The 24760-nt window shown below is 34.6% G+C and overlaps 1 protein-coding gene across 2 annotated transcripts; it reads left to right on the top strand.

Moving 5' to 3' along the window:
• The first annotated feature begins 6 nt into the window (after positions 1–6).
• On the top strand, positions 7–22300 carry LOC138309787 (hydroxyacid-oxoacid transhydrogenase, mitochondrial-like). 2 transcript variants are annotated; one of them, XM_069250999.1, is made up of 14 exons: positions 7–131; positions 7653–7693; positions 8692–8744; positions 9540–9593; positions 10092–10246; positions 10816–11012; positions 11614–11691; positions 12371–12476; positions 13067–13219; positions 18247–18345; positions 19970–20048; positions 20648–20744; positions 21250–21407; positions 22003–22300. In XM_069250999.1, exons 1-14 carry the CDS (start codon positions 73–75, stop codon positions 22084–22086), a joined length of 1413 nt encoding a protein of 470 aa, XP_069107100.1. In that variant the 5' UTR covers positions 7–72; the 3' UTR covers positions 22087–22300. The 2 variants fall into 2 exon arrangements, with proteins under 2 accessions (XP_069107100.1, XP_069107099.1); XM_069250998.1 differs by lacking the exon at positions 18247–18345 and adding an exon at positions 13683–13781 and having other exon boundaries at positions 10–131.
• The last annotated feature ends 2460 nt before the right edge of the window (positions 22301–24760 follow it).

The following is a 24760-nucleotide window of genomic DNA, read 5'->3' as shown; positions in this document are numbered from 1 at the left end:
AGACTTTTAACCATATCCGGTGAGATCCTCCTTTCTCTTATCAGCTGTTGGAGAAGTTGGACACCAAGCACGATGGCTGCTGCAGCAAGAAATAAGGCGCTAAATCTGATGCGACACGTTGCCAAATCATGGTAAGATTTTAACCAAAGATTTTTTTTCTGTTTCCGTGGAAATGTTTAACTTGCAGGTCTAAAACAGCAAAGAGCAAAGTTTTTGAATGCAGACTTGACGTCCCTGGTTATGACTTTGGCTGACAGGTTTTATAGGGTGAGAGAGTGGGTCGTCACAATCTTCATACATCTAGGTCAGGACTTACCTTCCGTAAAAGAAGTTTGTTAGTTCTATCAACCATATTGATCAATGTCTAGTTGTCATTGATTTTAATTGAAAAAATACATGCATATTCAAGAAAAATAATGCAAGTTTGATATTAAGAAAACATTATTATGTAATTTTTTTAAACGAATCCAAATTGAAACTGTCACTATGAAACTATGCATTCCAGAGTTCAGTTTCATGTGCTACCCTTTACTTCAAAATCTCCATATACCAGGAAAGCATTACTGGAACTATAGTTAAGAAAAGTTTCTGACGGAGAATTTTAAGTTAGCTTGGGAATTCCTTTAATAAAGTAGGCCCACACATGGTTTCAACCTTGAACTTTTCAAAACACCCTAGACAGAGACTGCACCAGTGGATCTACTTGATAACTTAATTAAGCAAATAATTGACATCAATTATACCCTTACAAATTTGTAACATGTATGTACCACATTTGCAGCATATGCTGAAACCATGCTGCTGTGTATGCTGGCATCATGCTGTAGACTTTACAGCATGAATGCAGCATGGTGTCCATTACCATGCTTATTTACAGCACATGCTGCAACCATGCTTTATAAATTGATATAAAAAAGAAGCATGGTTGCAGCATGTAGTTGCAATGCAGCATAGTACCACACTGCAATAATTATACAACACATGCTGCAATTATGCTGTAATAACTTATTTGGATTGAATATAGAACTGTACCATATTTCAATTTTGCTGCATTAGCATATTAATTTGGGATATAGTTTTCTGCAATTATGCTCATGCTGTATTAAGTGTTAGTGTTAAGCCCACTATCTTCAGATGGTGGGCTATTCAAATTGCCTTTTGTCCATCATTCGTCTGTAAACAATGCTTCTTATGCTATTTCTCAGAAAGTAATGAAGGGATCTGTCTCAAATTTCATATGAAGGTGTCCCTAGGGCCCTAGGAGTGTCCATTATGCTAATTTTGAGACTGATCGGAAAAATAATATAGCCACCTGCAGGCAGCCATCTTGGATTTTGGCAGTCTATGTTTGTTGCTGCTATTTCTCAGAAGTACTGAAGGGATCATTCTCAAATTTCATATGTAAGTTCCCACTAGGGCCCTATATAGTTGTGCATATTGCATTTTAGGACTGATCGGTTAACAATATGGCCGTCATCTTGGATTTTGATAATTAAAGTTTGTTACAGCTATTTCTCAGAAAGTACTGAAGGGATCATTCTCAAATTTCATATGTAGGTTCCCCCTAGGGCCCTAGTTGTGCATATTGCATTTTGGGACCAATCAGTCAACAAGATGGCTGCCAGGCAACCATCATGGATTTTGAGAGTTAAAGTTTGTTACTGCTATTTCTCAGAAATTTCTGAAGGGATCGTTCTCAAATTTTCATGTAGGGTCTTCTAGGGCCCTAGTTCTGCCTATTGCATTTTGGGACCAATCGGTCAACAAGATGGTCGACCACCATCTTGGATTTTCATAGTTTAAAGTTTGAAATGCAGAGAAAGAAGTTTTAAGTTTGAAAAGCAAAAAAAGAAGTTTAAGTTTGAAGAGCAGAAAAAAAGAAGTTTAAGTTTGAAAAGCAGAGAAAAGATCCCTCTTTCATTTGTCAGACATAGATCAAACTTTGGTGGGTGTAAGATCCCTCTGGGATCTCTTGTTATTATATTAACTTTACTTACACCATATGCTGCAACCATGCTCTATCAACTTGTGCCACGCTTCATCCATGCAGTGATCATACTACATTTTCATGCTGCATTCATATTGCATTTTTGCTATATAACCATGCTGAAAATCCATAAGAGTACATGTATATGTACTACTCCATGAGAAATAAAATAAGTGATTTAGTTCAAAAAATTTACTAGTATGAAAGAATTTCTCATCCGCAGGACTTGATTATACAGTATAAATTTGAATTCTATAAAATCTATCTGTAATTGTCTGGATGAGGTGATTCATGCACTTACTACAATGTACCGGTATGTATGTGTATTTATAAAAAAAATGGTGTGGCCCATTTTTCTGATAAAAGAAAAATATAATCCAGCGAACATTTGACACCTTATTGAACAAGGATACAGGTTTTTTTCTTTAAAGGTGATAAAAACAGAACGGACATGGAAAATGAGATAATACGCTAGAAACATTTGTAATGCCTATCTAAACATATACCAGTTTGATATTTACTTATATTTTGTCTCTAAATAGTAAAATTAATGAAAGCAATCTTCACATCTTTTCGACGACATATTTTTTTCTATGACTTACCTCCCTTGAGTTCCGATGAGTTGTGACGTCATCTGAGACACTCAACTACCGGAAGCCGGTGTGGCGATCGCGGAACTGTCAACATGCATGTGCATTTTAGCCACATGTCTTAGTACTTACGGAAATACACACGGAGAAAAATATGTTATATTTCGACTTATTGGGTAGCGTGATTTATCCCCTACATAATGACACATTTTTGACGTCATAACCTATGAAATGACGTCACTACATGTAAATAATGATGTCATTAATGTCACGGGTACATATGTCATGTGGCTTATGGTGTGCCAGGGGTTAAACCACGAATGAATAAGTAGTTCTTTCCTATTCAGTCCACCCTGGAGTAATACGACTGTGCATGTATGTAATTTACTGGTAATTTTATGAGCGAAATAAGATCGTAGCGAAAATGGACAATTATTGGGGCCCGCCTCTTTAGACATACGTTTTAATAGAAAATCATCTGTTACAAACATACGGAGACATGAAAAATACATGCAGATTAAAAGAAAAAAATCAATAATTTATAAGTTGTGTCCTTTGGACCCCCATTTTCCTCGACTGAAATGTTCTCAAAATGCGCATTAAAAATAAAAGAGGTCCTTCTGCACATTTTTCATACTTCATTTTAGGGATTTTCATATTTATTTTGGGTTACACAACAATGTGCCGGTGGTGTGAAACAGGTATGTTCAGATCTAGTCCGCTAAACCTGCTCATATCATTTAGGCTTTTTTAATTATTTTTTTTTTTGCCTAATATATAGGGGGAAAAAAGCCTAATAATATAGGCAGGTTTAGCGGACTAGTTCAGATCGAGCAGGGTTGCATAATGATATGACGACATTCACAGTTATCATTATTTAATTGCAGGAATTTAAATTCGAAAAATTACCATGTTAAGAACGCTCTAAAGTCATCAAAATACATCGTAAAACTCATCTCAGCAATCATAAATACATTTAGTAATATTTTTCCTTCTCGGGGGAGACCTTAGGACCCCCAAAAAACAAAATATATCTCGCCTTAAGCCCTCGCAAAATCATCAAAATACATCGTGAAACTCATATCTCAGTCATTCTAAATTGTAATATCTTTATCATGGTCTCCCCCGACCCCCAAAACACCACAATGCTCGCAAATTTGGCTAATTTTAGTACTCATTAATTTCCTGTTATATTCTACATAGTACACTTGCGTATATATATGTAGAGTGCGAATTTTACCGATTTTTTTTTTATTTAGACCCCTAGATCGTCTCATAATGGTCAATAGGCTATCTAGTGTGCTGTGGTCTGTGCGTATACTTTTAAAATTTACTAAGGTCGACATGTTTCTTATTTCCAAAACTCCGCACGGTTAGAAGATTTGTGTTTTATAAGAAATATATGTTGTTTCATTGTCCTGTGTTAGTTGAACTATTACATGTGCATCTTGTACACGAGTACATGTCATCCATATTAGGTCATTGTATCTAGTTTCTGTGTTTTGTGTCCCGTCTTTTTTATCGGTCGTGCGTGTATTGTTACTACTGTACATGTTATTCTATTTCGTACACATCCGTAAAACTCATTATATAACTTTAAGAAAATAAATAACTCTAGCCCTTTCTGTGCGGTGTTCTGAAAGATTAAGCTTCAAATAGGAAATATAGAGGTGTGCAGTACGTACATAAGGCGGGATAGGGGCACGTTTATCGCGGTATGATAGGGGTTTTGGATAGGGTATGAGGGGTGGCGGTTTTTTTTTATAAACATGTAGCATGTAGTCTCATTGTAATTTGGGTCCATTTTCTTGTAAAGTTATATTTCTTCTTGTTGGTTTAACTTTAAAGTCTATGTTTTGAGTTTTAAGTTACAGACAAAAGTCAAGCGCAACCCCCTTGAACCTGAGTCAGTGGCACACACGTACACGGTGTCAAATGGCTTTTAAAGATGCTCCACCGCCGACAGAGCATAAATGATATTCACCATTTGAACAATAATTGGTGTTTAATCGTGTATATATATGTCTAATTAACACAAACAATAATATAGAATAATTTATTTCGCCTTTGGTGCATGCGCAATCAGTACTTCATTCCATATAGGATATAGTAACACGGATTTTTTTCGGGATGCAATTAATTATATTTCATGTTTTTAACTTGAAGTAAAACTAGAAGCTCACAAACTGTTCAATGGCGGTAATGGTGTAAAGTAAGTAACTTTTGTAACTGAAGAAAAATACTAAATCGTCTGCTCCTGTTTTTGATAGTTAAAATTTACCATTTGTCAGCGGCGGAGCATCTTTAACATACTGAACATAACAATTTTATAGCCCGGAATATGACGATAAGAATGAGTAAGCTATCGTTTTTATTATATCATTGTATGTTATAGATTATATATTATATACGGATTCATTTCCACTATTCAATATAGCAACTACACGTAGCGCGACTGTTTTAAATATCTATAATCGCCAATACCGCAACACTGCCCCATTGAGTTTCCCGGCTCTTGTCACAGCTGTTGGTCTCAGATGACGTCACGAATCTACGGCCACCTGGTGATATCAGGGGCGATAAGCGATGCGATCGTTCTAGACAAGGGTCGTTGTGGACTTCGTTTCAAGCACATTTTATGGAAATTACGTCAAATACAACCTGTATTTTTTGTTGGAAATCATAAAGTGCACCACAATAAACAAATATCAACACAAAAATAGCATATTTAAAATCTGTTTTTATCACCTTTAAATGTACTTGACTTTTTCTTAACCCTCGTCCTTAGCTTGTCTCTACAGAGTCTGGTGACAAAATTAAAGCAACTATATAAACCAACATTTGACTTATTCAAAATTAATGAACTAGGCCATAGTGATACAGGTTTTTTTTTCAAAATATCTTGACTATTTTACCGTAACCAATGATTTTTTTCTTGTACAATTTGTGCCAAATAAAGGCTTCTTTCCGTAAAGAAATTTTGCTACATTTTTTTCCAAATTTCATAAAAATATTTTCCCAAATAAAGAAAAACTCTTAAAAATATACATGTTTTAGAAAAGACGTGATGTATTGTTTTCCCAATTGAAAAGGTACTGGCCCCTGAAATCATTGAGTAAGAAAATCACGACTAACTTGTCCATAATTCTAGCCAGTCTTGGTTTCAACTTACTTCTCAGTCAAGGACATGGAAATGTTTAAAGTTTGTATAATATTATTGGTTATATACCCATTTCGGTTCCCAGCTACCCACAGGTAGTTTGTGTGTACATATTGTCCCATCTTATCTCTGTACAAACAGAATATCTTGAGAAGGTCACCCTAAGCTAAGCCAGTTTGACATATTCAAATTTCAAGACTGTAGTAGTCTAGATCTATGCCCTAGCTACTAGTATATCTCTTCTGGTAATATATGTAACAGGAGAGGAGAAAATGTAGAGGCCAGACCGGGAATTGAACCCGGAACCTTCCGAACACTAGCTGAGTGCTCTACCGAATGAGCTACCTGGTCACAGATGATCGACCCAGTCCAATCCGGCTACATATATATTCATGCAATGATCTCAAGTCTTAGTCATAATTTTGTGTTGTATTTGATGAAGATCTCGAAATTTCTGATGCATTATGTGGTGTAAAGGGCAAACAATTCTTAAATGCTGCATGCTGAACTAATCTTAAGATGTCTGACATTCTACCACTAACCCTCCACTATTGGGTCACTGTGGCTAAGTGGTTAAGGTGTCTGACATTCTACCACTTGTCCTCCACCACTGGGTCACTGGCTAAGTGGTTAAAGTGTCTGACATTCTACCACTGGTCCACCTATCTCTGGGTCATGGTGGCTGAGTGGTTTATGATCATCGTAAATGGTTTATTGCCATTTTGAAATTTTATTCTATGTTATTATATGAAAGGTAGCTGATGGTTATTTATTTCATGTCCTTTGTTTTGTATTTGGTGTAGTTAAGGCTTTTATTGAAATAAAATGTATTACCGCGGTAATTTAGTGTGATGTAAGGTTTTTAGGTCACCTGACCATAGGTCATGGTGACCTATTGCGATAGTGTTTTGTCTGTCATTGTGAGTCGTCCGTCGTAAGTCATGTGTTTCCATTGTGCGAAGTCTGTTAACATTTATTGTACTTTGCTCTAATAATTATTATTGGACCTTGTGAACGCAATAACTTTAGTAAATATAAACCGAGCTTAATGAAACTTTGTGTGTAGACTAACATTGGAATGATCTCGGACGAGTTGAAAAGTTAGCATAATTCAACAGTAATTTACGGAGTAATTGCCCTTTGCACTGATAAATACTATTGGACCTTGTGAACGGGATAACTTTATTAAATATAAACCAAGCTTAATGAATCTTTGTGTGTAGACTAACATTGGAATGATCTCAAACGAGTTCAAAAATCAGCATGATTCGACAGTAATTTAGGGAGTTATTGCCCTTTGCAATAATTTTTATTATTGGGCCTTGTGAATGTGATAACTTTAGTAAATTTACAAAGAGCTTAATGAAACTTTGTGTGTTGACTAACATTGGAACGATCTTGGATAAGTTTGAAAAATCAACCTGATTATATCATAACTTACGGAGTTATTGCCCTTTGCAATTATAATCATTGAATCTTGTGACCATGATAACTTGAGTAAATTTGCACCGAGCTTGATGAAAGTTTCTATGTAGACTAACATTGGAAATATCTCAAACAAATTTGAAAATAAGCTTGATTTGACTAACTTTTGTAGGGAGTTATTGCCCTTTGCAATAATGATTATTGAACCATGTGAACACAATAATGTGAGTAAATTATGCTTAATGAAACTTTGTATGTAGACCTAATAGATGTATGTTCCTATTTTATGAACAAAAGACGTCAGTAAATTAAATAATTTGTATCAAATATCCGGTGACCGTTAAAGCCCATGGGCCTCTTATCTTTCTTTGAAATGATAAAAGGGCTTTTAGCAACAAATTGTAATCTAGTGCAAAATTATACATGTTATAAGAAATGAAATTTCTATAGTTGTCTATTTTAAAAAAACCGCCATATTTATTTTATACAGGCAACACATTGCTCCAGAAACTACAGCCGTGACATTAAATAGTAAGTACATTGTATACCATAACCAGAACATGAAAAGCATAGGTAATTGGATTTAAGTAAGATGGATGTGCTGAAATATTATAGATTACCTGAGAGGCCCCTGAAGACTAGAAGATTTTATTATGATTTTCTAGGGCCTAGAAAGTAGGGGTAAATACCTTAAGATTCCTGACATATTACCACAAGCCCTCCACCTCTTGGTTGCGAATCCAATTTCGGGCATTTCCCATGTGGAATAGTTCCCAGGTACTGACTGCTGGTCGGTGGTTTTTCTCCAGCTACTCTGACTTTTCTCCATCAACAAACCTGGCACAATTTTACATGACCCTGGCTGTTAATGAGATGTTAAACTTATCAAACCTATTCAAAAATACAAATTCCCTTTTATCAATTATAGACCTTTGTTGAGGTTAATTGTCAGTGTGTTAGACCTCCATGATATGATTAAAGTATGATTATATAACACTGCATTAACAAAACATTAACAAGGTACATATTTGATAAAAGGGAATTGGTATTTCAGATGATCATTAATGCTAACCTCCTGGATTTGATAAGTGTATAACCTGAGAGAAAACGGGGTGTGGAGATTGTGAAACATATTTTTTAGGCTGGTCAAGAATATTATGTAAATGGGTATATGACACAACCAATAAAATTATTATTATTCGTTACGTTACGATAACCACACTGTTGTCGTCATCAGACGTAAAATATGTTTATGTGGGGTGTGGAGATGATTTGTGGCGACTGTGTATACTAAAAATACTATACGATCATGATTTGCGACTTACACATAAAATGGGTCCTGTGTGTAGATAAACAACCCTCCTATTAGATATGCCTGGAGTTGTTGCATTTACGTCTTACAGATATTTCTTGTTTATACTTCTTCCTGAAACAGAAACGAAGGGGTCTTTCTCATATTCCTTGATTATGATATCAGTCTCTGATATTTGTAATCTCAATCTATATCTGTTGTTTGTTTTTTATTTCAGACAAATATGGCACAACAGCTGATCCTCAAACTCAGAAGGAATATGCCTTTGAGGTAAGTACAAAGTATACTGGTTAAGGTTATGGCCCTTTAGTGGAACTCTTCAATAAAAAAATGACAGTTCAGTTTGAAGGCGCCATACTTGTCAGTGGCATTTGTACTGATAGATTATAATTTGATTTGATAATAGTTAAATCCAGAGATTTGATTAAGTAATACATGTACTTTATCAAGCTTTAAATGAAAAATACCATCCCATCTTGATTCCATATGGCTACAATGTCATTTATCTAATGTCTTTTAGACATTTCTAGCTATATAATAGCATAGTTTCTCTACAAACCTTCAGTATCTGGCTTTAGACCATAAAAATACTTCTGGTTTGTTGTAGACAAAAGTAGTGCATTTTGAATTTTTAGAAGTATTACAAAAAAAAAAGATTTTTCTTGACTTAGCTATTGCAGCTATTTATATCCTTTTTACATATAATTTTAGTATAATATTTGTACTACCAGGAGAATTTTGTTTTAACCCATGTCTGGAGGTTCATTGTGCTAAAGGACACACTGTGTTATAGGGCTTGAGTAGTGATATTTTGTCATTTTCTGGATTTTCCAATAACATTGTAGGTTGTGACATGTATGTGAGAATATAACAAAAACGAGCAGGTTTTGCGGCACTTTCTAACTCGACTGCGGCTTCAGAATAAGTAGCTGAATCTAATAATTTTAGTTGAATCAAATTTTTTGCAAAATTTTTAAAATATGTAATTTTAATTGTGGTCTGAGGCCATCTTTCTGTGTCAGAGATTAGATGGCAATCACTAACTCTTGGTCTGATTTATTACAGATGGCCTGCTCTAACATCCGGTATGGACCGGGAGTCACACAGGAAGTCGGCATGGTCAGTACAATCTCATGTCAGAACTGATTAATATTTTAATCAGAAGGGCTGGAGAACTTCATTAACTTAAACTCAGAAACTTGAAGACCCTATAAATGAGTGCAAATATATTTTAATAATGATAATTCAAAACTTGTTACATGCACTGATTATGCAAAAGAATACTTTTGTTTGCCTTGGTTATTTTGGAAACTTGAGGTATCAGTACCTTGGAAAAAAAAATGAGCACAGTCTTTTTACAATCAAAACTATTATTTACTAGGTATTTGTTAAGAGACATATAGAATGATTTTGATATCAATAGGTATTAGTAAATGAAACTTTAAAAACAAAACGTGAATATTTGTGATACATAAACACAATAAGGTACTGCATGATATGTATAATCCATTATACCTGATTTTTCTTTAATTTTCGTAACTTATTAAAGCTGAATTTAGGCCTGATAAGCTAGACAAAGATTGACTAGTGTTTATATCTCTAACCTTTAACCTCCAGGACTGTAACAATCTTGGAGCCAAATTAGTATGCGTAATGACAGACAAGTATTTACGTCCTCTGCCAGCCGTCCAGGTGGTGTTGGAGTCACTGGAGCGTCACAAAGTCCCGTATAAACTGTATGATGGATGCCGAGTTGAACCTACGGATGAAAGGTGTGGAACTCACTGATTTATCAACTCTTTGGTTGGAAAATATCATAATTCAGTATAACTTGTCAAAATCAGCCCTTGTTTAATTTGGATCTCTATGTATTTCAGCGTAATTGTATGGCATTTTTCTTCTTGATTGATTATAGTTAAAACCTGTATTATCTGGAAACCTGACTATACTGGCCTAATATATTTGTCCCTGTAACATACATGTTAGACAGGTTCCATTGTACTTAAAACAGTAAAAATATAAATTTGTTTAATCTTCTCATGTGGTAGGGCGTTTGACCCCTGACCTTTTCACATCAGTTTGTTTTAAAAGAATCCAGTGTTTCACATAGTGAAAAAATTGTTTTACTCCAATTCTATCGATTGGTTGTATGGTACAGTGAACCATTCGCCTTTCACATAGACTTCAGGTTTTGAATCTTGGTACAGATATGAAGTGGTCAGCGGTCACCTGCACAATGAGATAGGTTTTCTACTGAAATTTCAGGTCTATGTAAAGTTGCTTTTTTTGTGTTTAGTTATTGTTGTTTTGTTAACAATCTTTACTTTTTTTATCCATTTAGTTTCAAGGCAGCTATAGATTTCTCCATCAAGCACGAGTTTGACATGTTCCTGGCCGTCGGAGGAGGGTCAGTAATGGACACTTGTAAGGCCGCCAATCTTTACTCCTCAAAGCCAGACGCTGAACTCCTGGACTACGTCAATGCTCCCATCGGAAAGGGACTTCCTGTCACTCACCAGCTCAAACCCCTTATTGCAGGTACATTGGATTAGATTATTTTTAAGTCCTTAAAATAGCTACAGTAATCCCCGTAATTAGCAAGTCTTTTACATGTGAATCACGACATAATAATGCATCTCAAAGGCATATGAATGTTAACTGTAACAGATTAATGTAAGATTTAAAATATGGCTGACTTTTTTTCGTCCACAACTTACATTTTGGTTCATCAGAAATCACATCTTTGATGCAATCATTTAAGTGTCCTGGGCGCTAATTGCAGCGAATAAGAAAAGTACATTCAAGTATATATCAGGCTTAAAAGGTAACCGAGGCCAGAGTACCCAGAGAAAAAAAATCCCAACTTAGAGTCAATACATGGATGGAAACTGCCCTATATCGTATTCTAACTCGAACTTGAGGGCTTGTGGTATTATATGAGAATATCTAATCGTTGCCCTTATTGCAAATACAATTCATTAATTAGCAGATACTATTAATATAGTACCATGAATTTTGGTTGAAATCAAAGTGGCAGTGAAATAAATGTTAAACACATGACAACTGATAGATATAAATATCAAATATAAAGTCAAGAAATGAAAAACAGACATTAACCTGATTGTGTTTTCCGTGACAGTTACCACGACGGCGGGGACAGGAAGTGAGACTACAGGGACGGCGGTATTTGATTATCTCCCCATGAAAGCTAAAACAGGTAAGCTCTATTTCACTTTCACTTGGTTGTGATTTCATTCAATATTTTCTTGTGTTTTACTATGATTTGTAATATTCTTTGTCAGATTTAATCCCTACCTTAAAATCAGAGGCACATAATGTTCAAGTGAATATTCTGACGAGTGATTAATTTTGAGATTTGGATATAAGTATTAGACATTCATAGCGGTGTTATATTCACTCAAGAATTTTAGCTACACAATTTATACATTCACAGAATATTACATGGTGGCAAGATTTTTGCAATTAAATGACCTTTGCATAATTAGCAGAAAATCCTCGTTTACAGCCATATCACCTATGTCTGTCCTGTTGATTCGTGTCTTGTTTCAGTTTCATTTCAAGGAGACATTTATGTCTTGCACTCATTTCTGGTTTATCATGATTTTGTTCAATTTTGTGTACCTTTTAGCCAAATTATTCAGTTTTCACACAAAAATGAGAAAATTATATAATAGCCATTTTAAAATTTTGTGATCTGGCTTCCTAGGCATATGATATATGACTTAGCTATCTCTCAATATTTCACAGATCAAACCTTGCGATTATAGCAATGCCCTGCAAAATTGCAAAAAAATATTGGCTACCTGGTATATTGTCTTTGATTTAAATAATTACTGTCTCTTGTACTGATTTCATGAATATGAATACCTTTATAGGTATCTCTAACCGTGCCTTACGCCCCACCCTGGGAATCGTGGACCCACTCCATCTCCTGACCATGCCAGAACGAGTGACAGCCTACAGTGGAATTGATGTACTATGGTATTATTCTTTTATTATACAAAAAGAAATCAGGGCCCATACCGTTTCTCGAACATGTCTAAACTTTTAACTTCTGTTATGCTTTCCTATGGGGAATGTTAAGTTAGGGAATGTTCATAAAACTGGGTCAGGATATTGCAAATTGTCTAGTTAAATACCGATTAAATAGTTAATTAAACTACTGAAACAAGTGACATTAATTTAGGTTTGTCTGTTAGATTTTATTTTCATACAACTGGTACAGATTTACTTTTAAAAATGTAAAATGTTCAAACTTTATTACAGGGTTAAATGCTTAAGGCCTTAGCAGACTTTAATTATCACTTCCAGTGGAAGTTATTTGGTTATGACCCCTTAATATTCATTATTCCGTTTTATTTTAGGATAAAGAATATAGCTCCTTAAATTGTTTGTTCTCAATAGCTCTTTGAAGTTTCTTTTGATTTATCCTGGGGAAGATGAAGATGTGAATTTGTGGAAGTTTTGTGATCATGTATTAGATGTTCTATTTCATGTTTATGTTTAAAAATTTCTTTCCTTTAAATAACATTTTTTACACCACTAATACTGTATGATAATTCTTACTTCAGCCATGCTATCGAGTCCTACACTGCCGTCCCCTATGAGGAGCGTGTTCCCCGCCCTGAAAATCCAAATCTGCGACCGGCCTACCAAGGATGTAACCCCATAAGTGATATCTGGTCCGGTCACGCCCTCAGAATGACCAACAAATACCTCAAAAGGTGAGAATTGTTACCATAGCATCATATCTATTTTGTCATATCATCATATCATACACCCCTAAAGACACCTTTAGACTCTTCTAAAAAAACACTAGACTAGTCCATTAGGAAATTTCAGGGGTGAATGAGTTTTGTAACCTAGTATTGTTATGTTCTGAAAATCTTTTGGGATCTTTTCCTCATCATTTGTGGTGTAAAAAGTGAAGAAATTTGTAAGGTTATATCTTGATTCAAAGCTGCTAATTTTCATAATTTTAATACAGTGTAAAAAAAAATAACATTTTCAGGTATATTTTCTAGCACATTGAATGTAAAATGATGGTTAATATTTGCTAATCTTTAAAAAAAAATCACCATTTAACCTTTATGGTTCAAATATATAAATGTTTGTTTAATATTCCATATTCTCATTCTTTTAAACTGACACTTTAATTAATGAATTAATTTGTACAAATAAACAAAGATCTACGTACAACAAAGACGACATTGAGGCTAGATCTACAATGGGACTAGCCGCGTCGTACGCTGGTATCGGCTTCGGGAACGCTGGAGTGCATCTGTGGTACGTCGGTGTGACGCTGAGTTTGGTTTGAAATCTTACTAACCTGTGTTTATGTTTTGTAACTAGTTTGCTGTTCTTTGAGTGTTATGAGCTTTAAGGCCATTCTAAAAAGACATCTATGCCAAACCAAGACTCTAGGATTTTTTTAATAGAAAATCTCCATTCCGCTTTAGAATTTGGGTATTCTATCAACAATAAGCCCTAACTTGGCAAAACCCCCCCCCCCCACACCTACCCTTTTTTCAAGCCTATTAGAACTTAGACCCTTCCTATAATCTTATTCTATTTGCTTGTAAATTTGTTCTGCAAAATATTGATGTATGGAGATCAATCTGACTTTGAATAGATAATATTAATTTATAATATTAATATTGATATTAAATAATACGAGATACGAGATATATAATAATAAATACACTTGAAGTCATTGGTAATAGATGTTTCAATAGAATGTTCTTTAGCAGAGTTGCATTGTTTGTATTGTAGTTTAGTTCTAACCAATGTTTCTAAAATAGTACAATCATTGTGTGGCCACGATATAGTATGCAAGATGATACAGTCTAAAGATTTTTTTCTTTTGCAAATGTATAGCTTGTTAGCTTAACCCCAGATTTGAGTTGTATATAACCAGAGAGTTTGACACGAAGAACACAGCTGTTGTAGTTATTCTATGTTTAATCGAGAATAGTCAATCCTAGCACTCCAGGTTTTATTTCAGTAATGCATCTTTCTCGTAACAGCAGCCAAAGTGATATTTAGGCTTTTCTAAACAAACTTATTTTTGTAATAAAAAAAATCTATATTTTGCTGGCTAAAAGCAATCGCACACACACACATGAGCTGTCTTGTTTTGTAATCTAACAATTCTTACATAAGACTGGTGGTTGGAATCTAAATTTAACAGCTACAGTGTAATCAAGTCAGTTAGAAATTAACGAAACCTTACCTTTAACATTAATTTTACTTATGGATTTCAATTTACAGATGATAGTTATTGTCTTTTGCAGATTCACACAGTTTGCATACAAATTTTTTTTCATACACCTATGAAATTAAAAAATAGTGACATCAATGCTTATCTGATATGTAAATAAAAATCTTCGGTTCTAGCTCATCCTTTATTACATAGTAATTCCTTAGGAAATTTATGAAAAATTTGCATATAAAGAATTAGATACATAGTCTCTCATAATGTATTGCCAGATTTCTTATTTATAGATTAAAGACAGTTGAATTTGCTCATCCTCAATACTCCAGGGGTTACTTTCACTATCATCATATCCACCCCTACAATTACAGATTTCAATGTATGTGTGACATTAAAATAGGGGCTTCCCTAATTCTATTTTAAAAGTGATGTGCTGTCCATCTATATTTCATCACGGGCAGTAGTAGAGAAGATCTTGGGTGATTCCCTCTTTCTATTTATAGAGTCTAGCAACAGCAAGGGGTATTCTTGGATTCTATTTTAGGACCTTATGAGCACAAAGCCCCTTTGCATTGAGCTTCATTAGCTCACCTGGTACGAAGGACCAAGGTGAGCTTATGCCATACCGTGGCATTGCATTGAGCTTCATTACTAAGCATGAGATAGCACTCATAATGACAATGGTAGTATCGTTATAGGGTGGGGATTAAAAATTGTACAAATGATGTGGCTGACCCCCCGGGGGCCTGAGGGGCGGGGTCAAAAGGGGTCAATTTGGCTATTTCCATATAAACGACTTCTTCTCTGAAACCAAGCATGGGATAGCACCCATAATGCAATGGTAGCATCCTTATAGGGTGGGGATTCAAAATTGTACAAATGATGGGGCTGACCCCCCGGGGGCCTGAGGGGCGGGGTCAAATGGGGTCAATTTGGCTATTTCCATATAAACGACTTCTTCTCTGAAACTAAGCATGAGATAGCACTCATAATGCAATGGTAGTATCTTTATAGGTTGGGGATTCAAAATTGTACAAATGATGGGGCTGACCCCGGGGGGCCTGAGGGGCGGGGTCGAAAGTGGCCAATTTGGCTATTTCCATTTAAAACGACTTCTTCTCTGAAACTAAGCACGGTATAGCACCCATAATACAATGGTAGTATCCTTATAGTGTGGGGGATTCAAAATTGTGCAAATGATAGGGCTGACCCCCCGGGGGCCTGAGGGGCGGGGTCAAAAGTGGTCAATTTCCATATATATATGACTTTTTCTCTGCAACTTAACATGGGATTACGCTCATAATGCAATGGTTACATCCTTATAGGGTTTGGATTCAAAATTTTGCAAATGATGGGGCTGACCCCCTGGGGGCCTGAAGGGTGGGGTCAAAAGGGGTCAATTTAGCTATTTCCATATAAACGACTTCTTCTCTGCAACTAAGAATGGAAGAGCACTTATAGTGCAATGGTAGCATCCTTATAGGGTTCGGATTTGAAATTGTACAAATGATAGGGCTGACCCCCGGGGCCTTAGACGGCAATAGATGCGAGGTCAAAAGGTCAATTAGGCTACTATTTTTCATATAAATTATTTTGTCTCTGAACCTATGTATTGGATAGCATATTTGTATGGTATCAATAGCATCATTGTATGGTTGTGATTCAAAATTAAACTTTGGGAGTCAATTTTGCTTATTTTTAGCCCACCATCATCAGATGGTGGGCTATTCAAATCGCCTTTCGTCCGTGGGTCCGTGGTCCGTCCGTCCGTCCTTCCGTCCGTCCTTCCGTCCGTCCTTCCGTCCGTCCGTCCGTCCGTCCGTCCGTTATACAATTCTTGTTACCGCTATTTCTCACAAAGTACTGAAGGATATCTTTCTCAAATTTCACATGTAGGTTCCCCTAGGGCCCTAGTTGTGCATATTGCATTTTAGGGACCAATCGGTCAACAAGATGGCCGAGTGGCGGCCATCTTGGATTTTTTTAGTTAAAGTTTGTTACCGCTATTTCTCAGAAAGTTGTGAAGGGATCTTTTCTCAAATTTCACATGTAGGTTCCCCTAGGGCCCTAGTTGTGCATATTGCATTTTAGGACCAATCGGTCAACAAGATGGCCGACTGGCGGCCATCTTGGATTTTGATAGTTAAAGTTTGTTACCGCTATTTCTCAGAAAGTTGTGAAGGGATCTTTCTCAAATTTCACATGTAGGTTCCCTAGGACCCTAGTTGTGCATATTGCATTTTGGGACCAATCGGTCCACAAGATGGCCGACTGGCGGCCATCTTGGATTTTGATAGTTAAAGTTTGTTACCGCTATTTCTCAGAAAGTTGTGAAGGGATCTTTCTCAAATTTCACATGTAGGTTCCCCTAGGACCCTAGTTGTGCATATTGCATTTTGGGACCAATCGGTCAACAAGATGGCCGACTGGCGGCCATCTTGGATTTTGATAGTTAAAGTTTGTTACCGCTATTTTTCAGAAAGTTGTGAAGGGATCTTTCTCAAATTTCACATGTAGGTTCCCCTAGGGCCCTAGTTGTGCATATTGCATTTTGGGACCAATCGGTCAACAAGATGGCCGACTGGCGGCCATCTTGGATTTTGATAGTTTAAGTTTGTTACCGCTATTTCTCAGAAAGTTGTGAAGGGATCTTTCTCAAATTTCATATGTAGGCTCTCCTAGGGCCCTAGTTGTGCATATTGCATTTTGGGACCAATCTGTCAACAAGATAGTCCACCGGCGGCCATCTTGGATTTTGATAGTTAAAGTTTGTTAACGCTATTTCCCAGAAAGTACTGAAGGAATTTTTCTCAAATTTCATATGTAGGTTCCCCTAGGACCCTAGTTGTGCATATTGCATTTTGGGACAGATCGGTCAACAAGATGGCCGAAGGGCGGCCATCTTGGATGTTGATAGTTAAAGTTTGTTACTGCTATTTCTCAGAAAGTAATGAAGGTTTTTTTCTCAAATTTCATGTGCAGGTTCCTGAAGGGGTCTAGTGCATTTTCGGACTTATCGGTCAGCAAGATGATCGACAGGTAGCCATCTTGGATTTTGATAATTGAAGTTTGTTTCTGCTATATATGTCAGAAAGTACTGAAAGGATCTTTCTCAAGTTTAATATATAGTATGTAGTAAAAGTTTGAAAAGCAGGGAAAAGATCCCTCTTTCTGTTGTCAGACATAGATCATTCTTTGGTGGGCGCCAAGATCCCTCTGGGATCTCTTGTTTTGTATAAACATCTACAGGATTCTAAATATATACTGTATTTCTATTTTAAGAGCTTTTGAAATATGTGCTTAATATATAGCTTCATTGGCCTGTTGACATCTTGAATATTCTTTGTTTCTTATTTTAGAGCTCATATTATCAAAACATTGCATGGAGCTTCATTGGCCTAACAAACAAAGGGAATTCCCAACTTCTATTTTAGGATTGTGTGGCGCTTCAATTATTGGCTGATTAGGAGTATTCCCTGCTTCTATATTTAAACCAATATGATATAGCATCTGTTTTTGCTGTGTGTGTTTATATAGATCGACAGACAATGCAGACGATATGGAAGCTCGTAGTGCAATGCATTTAGCAAGTACATACGCTGGTATTGGCTTCGGTAATGCTGGTTGTCATTTATGGTATGAATAGTTAAAAATTTCAATAAATGTTAATTTTTATTCAATATCAATTAGTAGACATTGAAATATTTTTTAAAAAAACTATTATGTAAATTATTTCCTAAAGGAATAAGAACTGAGAAAATCAAAATGTATAAAAAATGATATGCATATAAACTATGTTAATGAGAAAATAGAGAAGTCTTAAATATGTATTAAATAGCAATAATCCTACATGTATTTCAGAGCCTTTATGCCAAAGCTTTGCAATAAAATATGATAGCATTAATTGCACTTTCTTTATTATGTTATTTATATATCAATTATTGCAGTTATGTGAATTAATAGAAGTACTAACTTCAGCTTTGTGATGAAGTATATTCTCTCTTGTGATCTTGATGGTCTAGCTTCCATACAATTTATATGTACTTCCTTTGAGGCTTGTTCAGAATACAGAGCACACATAAGCAATAATTGTTGAAAAATACACAACAAAGCGCGATAAGCAATGCATCTAAAAGCAAATGCTATAGTTATCCATATGAGATGATGTCAAATGGATTTTTTTGCAAGGAAATTAATTGCCACTTCAAGACATTGTGTGAAAGTGATTAGTTAATCAGGGTTTGCACTGGGTGTACCAATAAATGGGGTCCACTCCTTCTCAAATAAAAGTGAATAAATCCCCCTGTGTAATTTGAACTTTTAGAAAAACAAGTAGAGTTCTTTTCATTTCCTGTGCTAAAAATGATACAGAGAGGCTTTGTGAATGCTATTTTTCATTCATTTGATTTCAGTAAATAAAGAAAACATAACTGTCAATTGTATACAATAATGACCTATTTTTGCTGGATTTTAATGCATGAGATAAGGCTGATTCTGTTTAACATGATGCTATGACAGTAACATTCCAGTAATGGTAAATGTGGGAATTCATGCAATGGGAAAATTTCCCTCACACATAATATTTTATGAATAATTGCCAACATTTATGATTAGTTGCCAAACATCTGAATATATATATATTCATGGTGAAAATAACACCACTGAAAAAGATTTTATGTTTTGCAAATTGCAAAAATTTGGATTGGATAATTAATTATACATGGAAATATCCACTTTTACATTCATAAACTTTGTGTTATTGCTCGCCTTCCTGAACAAGCCTCCGTTCAGTAATGGTAATTTCACACATTTGTAGTAGACATTCCTCCAGCATGTTGACACAAACATTATCTGTGTGTAACTAATGTACCACTAACTAAATTAATTTTTAACACATATCTTAAGTCCTTCATATTCAATACGTGGTATTAGGTACTTATATTGGAAATATTGCTGAATATTTTGTGTTCATGTACAGTAATTAATTGATATTTTAAAGGAAAGCAATCTATATTAACTTTTTACCTGTGGGATATTGGTCTTGACTATGTGAGATTTATAAGGGTATGTGAAGAAGACCTGAAAAAAATCTGATTCTTTAAATTTCATTAACATTTTTTTGAAAATTGATAGAAAGATCTTTTAATTATTCATAAGTTAATTTAGATTTTTTGATTGCCTTTTCAACATCTTTATTGTTCATGTGATTTAAGGTTAATTACAAAAAAATGTAATTAAATATCTTTATATTACATTTTAGCCATGGAATGTCATACCCTATCTCTGGGCTAGTTAAGGGTTTTGTTTCTGCGGATTATGACAAGGACATTCCTCTTGTGGTAAGCTATTAATATAAAAATATATTTTCAACCTACCGGTAACCGATACTTAGATGATAATTTCTTTGGATTGTTAAATAAAGAATTTTTCATTTCAGTTTTTCATGATCATCATCTTAACATGTAATGTTTTGAAAACTTTTTGTTTGTGAAATTTGATACATTTCACAACTTAACCTTTTAACTTTAAATCGCCTAAAAATGCTCCACCTCCTTAAGAGCATAACACATATTCATTATTTGAACAATGATTTGTGTTTACTTTCTCATGTCAATGTATCTCTTATTAACACAAAAAATAATATAAAATCATTTATTTTGCTTTTGGTGAATGCACAGTCAGTGTCATAAATTTCTTTCGGGACACAATTTATTTTTTTTTTTTATATTTTTATTTGAAGTTAAATAATAAGCTCAATTTTTTTCAATGTTTGGTAATGATGTAAAGTAAGAAACTTTTGTCACTGAAGAAAAATATTTATTTGTCTGCTTCTGTTTTTGATAGCATTTATCAGTTGATTTGTAAATTTAAAGCATCTTTAGAAATGTCAAAGTTCACTAGAGTTTGTTTTGAATCTGTCTATATATTCTCCCTACAGCCCCATGGATTGTCTGTTATAATATCAGCTCCAGCTGTGTTTGAATTCATGGCTCCCGCATGTCCAGAGCGCCATCTAGAGTCGGCAGAATTTCTTGGTACGTGTCGCTATACACAGACTTAATTTGTAAAATGACCAATAACTCTTTTTTGGATCAATTCTGATCAAACTTGGTCACCTGATAGATGTAACATATGGATGTCGATTATTTAACAAATAAATTGTTTAATAACGGTTACCATGGCAACATAATGGAGGATTCTGATAAGTCAAAATTTATATATTGTCTAATATCTAAAAATTGCGATACAGGTGGTAAAATTAATACAATATAGGTTATAGTTTTCAAGACATCAGACATCAATTGTTTTCCATGGTTACTAAATCAAATGTCAAAATGAGCATGAATGAAATTTGTTTATTGGTTAGCATATTTGGACCTTGTAAAAATAACATTTCATTTGGTTGACATGGTCTGCAGTATGGGCAAATAGCCATTAGCTTACAGTTCTAATTACTTTTGTGATATAAAAAACCAAATGATAAAATTCTTTGAATTGGCAATGATGCATTAGCATTAAGAATTCTTGTATTTCTGTTAGGTGTTGACATCAGGAATAAGAAGGCAGCTGATGCTGGTAAGGTGCTTGGTGACCGACTTCGTGAGATAATGCAAGATATAGGTGTGCCCGATGGTTTAGAGGCCCTAGGATATACCAAAGATGATATCCCAGCCCTCGTCAAGGGAACACTGCCACAGGTAAAATCTTAATTGATCTGTAACTAAATAACTTATAAAGCCATGAATTTAAGACACCAAATTTAGTACCCTTTTACGAGCATGCAATGGATCAGCAGGCACAATCATAACATTTCTACCACAGGTAAACTCTTAATTTGATCTGTAAGTAAATAACTTATTAAGCCATGAAATTTAAGATACCAAATTAAGTCCCCTTTTACGATCATGCAATGGAGCAACAAACAAAATTTTAATATTCTACCTTCAGTATAAGTGTTGCTTGATTCTGGACTGAAATTCACAAACCCATGTTTTGCAGGCAAAACTGAAAAAAATGTATATATTTTCGCCCTTTGACCTCTAAAATTACCATGAACCTTGAAAACATTGTATACGATACGCAACTGACATTAAGGTATCATCATGCAAAATATTTTGCTTATTACTGATATACAATGTATTAATACAGGTATATATATCTGGTAAATTCAAGTATGGGATATACTAGTTTATATTTTTTGCCTGAAAACGACCTTGACCTATTATTGATAAACTAATGTCAAGAATATTGCACGAGTGTGAACGCTGATTTTGTTTTGGTTTCACGTTACAGCATCGTGTGATCAAGTTAGCTCCACGGCCACAGACGGAAGAAGATCTAACACACATATTCGAAAATTGTATGAAAGTGTACTAAATACAGAACTTTGTATGTGTGACATTTTCCTTGGTATCCATTTTCTGTGAAAATGGAAATCAACCATCAGCATTATCTGTTCTCATATTTCACGGATTACTCATAACACATTAAGTTAAAAAAAAGAAGAAAATTACTGTATAGTCAGTTATTTTTGCGGGTTTTATACTTTCTTGATTTACTTTGGTATTCATATGGTTGTGAAAACTTGATTTAATATTGAAAAAATGGAGAAAAAAAGAATAAATTATTTGTACGTTTTGGGTTAAATCACATTTACTCGTTTTTAATCCACATCGAAAGAAATATTGGCCCACGAAAATAACCGGCTATTTAGTAATACATGATTGATTATGATTTACACAGGGTAATTACATGTTGATATTCAAGATACACATTGAACCTACTTTATGGTTTTATAGCTTTGGTATTAGATTGAATTTTCGATGAGAAAAAAATTTAGAATATAAGCTACAAAAAAGGTAAGAGAGACTTGACAAACTACCTTTGATTCTTATATATATTTAAGATGAATTTGTGAACTGTTGTAGTAGAAATAGTGACCAGTCCCTATGTAAAATTGTAACACTTAATCCCATTACAAAATTACATCAGATTTTTTAGCCTTTTTGCTAAGGGATTACTGAACACCCTTAAACTTACCACGTTTGCCAATCAAAAACCTCGTTACTTTTTGTAACATGATCTGTAATTGGGTAAATCAAAATTAACATGGTTTTGTATTGTTTCATGATTTGGAGGTAATGTAAATACATTAGGGTTCATGTCGGTTCTATATCTTAAAACTATGAAATGATTTTAAATTAGTTAAAAGGAAGAAAAAGTTTTATAGAAGGAAATATAAAAAAATAAAGATGTTTGCATTTGTTAAAACTTATTTTTAAGAATTTGAAAATGGAGCTTTATGGTAAAGCGTCATATGTTTAAAATTATGCAATGCACATTGTATTTGTTGATTTTCACTGATAATATATATTTTTATACGAAAATATTTTGCCTATACAATTTTCACGGGCATTGTGAAATAAAACATGTTTATTTTAACTTAATTATGATCATAAGCTTACCCTATATGCTTCTTTAAAGCAAGATTTGCATCTTATATGAGATTTTCTAGTATTTTATTTAATTAGGATCGAATGAATTTTCATGGTGATGAAACTTTTATTTAGGAAAGATTAATTAGGAAGGAGTTTTTAATGTGTAAATTAGTTATCCAGCTTAGTTTGTGAGCTTTGATTTAAATTAAAAACTAAAATAAAAAACACTTTAGAACTGTTAAATGTATGCTTGAGGGCTGAAATTATGAGCTTATTTGGTTATCAATATCTTGCATGCTTATGGCACTAAAATGCTCCATGAAATTCTCATAGCTGCAAATAAGCCCCCATATTTTTTTTTTTCGAAGAGTAGGTTAGCTTTATACAAATTAGATGAGGCTTAATCTTTTATTAAAGAATCTTATAAAGGCCTTTCTTGAAACTCTGAGTAGCAGCTTATCTAGAAGGCAAAATTTGAGAAAATAGTTTTCATGAATGATTTGAAGAGTCGAAAATGGCATTGGTTACCTAAGCTCGATTTTTTGATGCCGCAAAACATGTTAATTAGTGATTAATAACTGGAGAAAAGGGGAGGGGGCATTTTACATTACATTAACTGTATCTATGCCAAATCTAGTCGTTCACTTTGGTTTGATAACCTGAGATCTGCTTTTGATCAGTGGAACCTTTGGTTGATATAAATATTTTGTATTTAGGTAAATTGCCAATGATTTATTTAAATAGCTCATATTTTTACACAAGCCTTCTATATTGTTTCTTTGAATTGAATGTTTTCTTTTCATTCATCCTAAGATATCAAACAACTTTCTATTCCCTTCTTTACATATTTTAGAGATGTTGTGACTGTGTGCGCAATGATTTTGAAAATAATGTTACAAACACACAACTCGTCACAAATCAAATACCTATATGCAGGGTAATAACTCTGATGACTAGTGAGATAGCGCAAAACTCGAAAGATGGACAAAACAGTGATTAGCGTCCAATCCAGGGGGGGGCGGGAGAATCAGCAAATCATTGACGAATAAAATACAGACCACCTGTACCTTTCATTGTACCTCATATATAACGATTTGAAAAAAGCATAATTACATTACATTAAACAATATCCTTGATACTCTAGGACCGATCAATTTTTGATAACTACACCGCCTTGACTATCTCATAGTGAAAATTGGAGGCAGCATCGCGAAAACATTTGATCAATCACAGGCCAGCAAGAGTAAGACTACAAGAGAACGACGCCCTATACATCAATGCACACACATGTTGACCACAGTGAGCTCAATCAATGGAACTGAAATTTACCTTTTCTGTTCTGTTGGCCTCCGATATCTATGAATAGTCAGTTTCGAAGTGATCGGAACTCACTGAGTTATCGAGGATGAATTTGAACTATGGTATCGCATGTTCTTAAAAATTAACAGTTAGCATCGTCAACAGGAAAAAACTTGGTACAACAAACATCGAAATAAACAAGGTCATAACACTTCGCAGCCCTAACGGAATCCAACAAGAGGATGAAAGCAGGCGTGAGATATGATATGCTGAAGATAGAAGGCGTTTTAGTTCATCAAAAAAGGATTGAAGCA

Source organism: Argopecten irradians, chromosome 15 (assembly GCF_041381155.1).
Source record: "Argopecten irradians isolate NY chromosome 15, Ai_NY, whole genome shotgun sequence".
NCBI classification, from domain to species: Eukaryota; Metazoa; Mollusca; class Bivalvia; order Pectinida; family Pectinidae; genus Argopecten; species Argopecten irradians.
Note: the sequence above shows the minus strand (reverse complement) of the source record. Positions and strands in the feature narration are given on the sequence as shown.

What these genes read in the sequence shown, in the direction of transcription:
- LOC138309787 (XM_069250999.1), top strand. Translation starts at nt 73, where the DNA reads ATGGCTGCTGCAGCAAGAAATAAGGCGCTAAATCTGATGCGACACGTT. An exon ending in GTTGAACCTACGGATGAAAG is followed by an intron (nt 10,247 to 10,815) that starts GTGTGGAACTCA and finishes TTATCCATTTAG; the next exon opens with TTTCAAGGCAGCTATAGATT. An exon ending in AATGCTGGTTGTCATTTATG is followed by an intron (nt 18,346 to 19,969) that starts GTATGAATAGTT and finishes ATTACATTTTAG; the next exon opens with CCATGGAATGTCATACCCTA.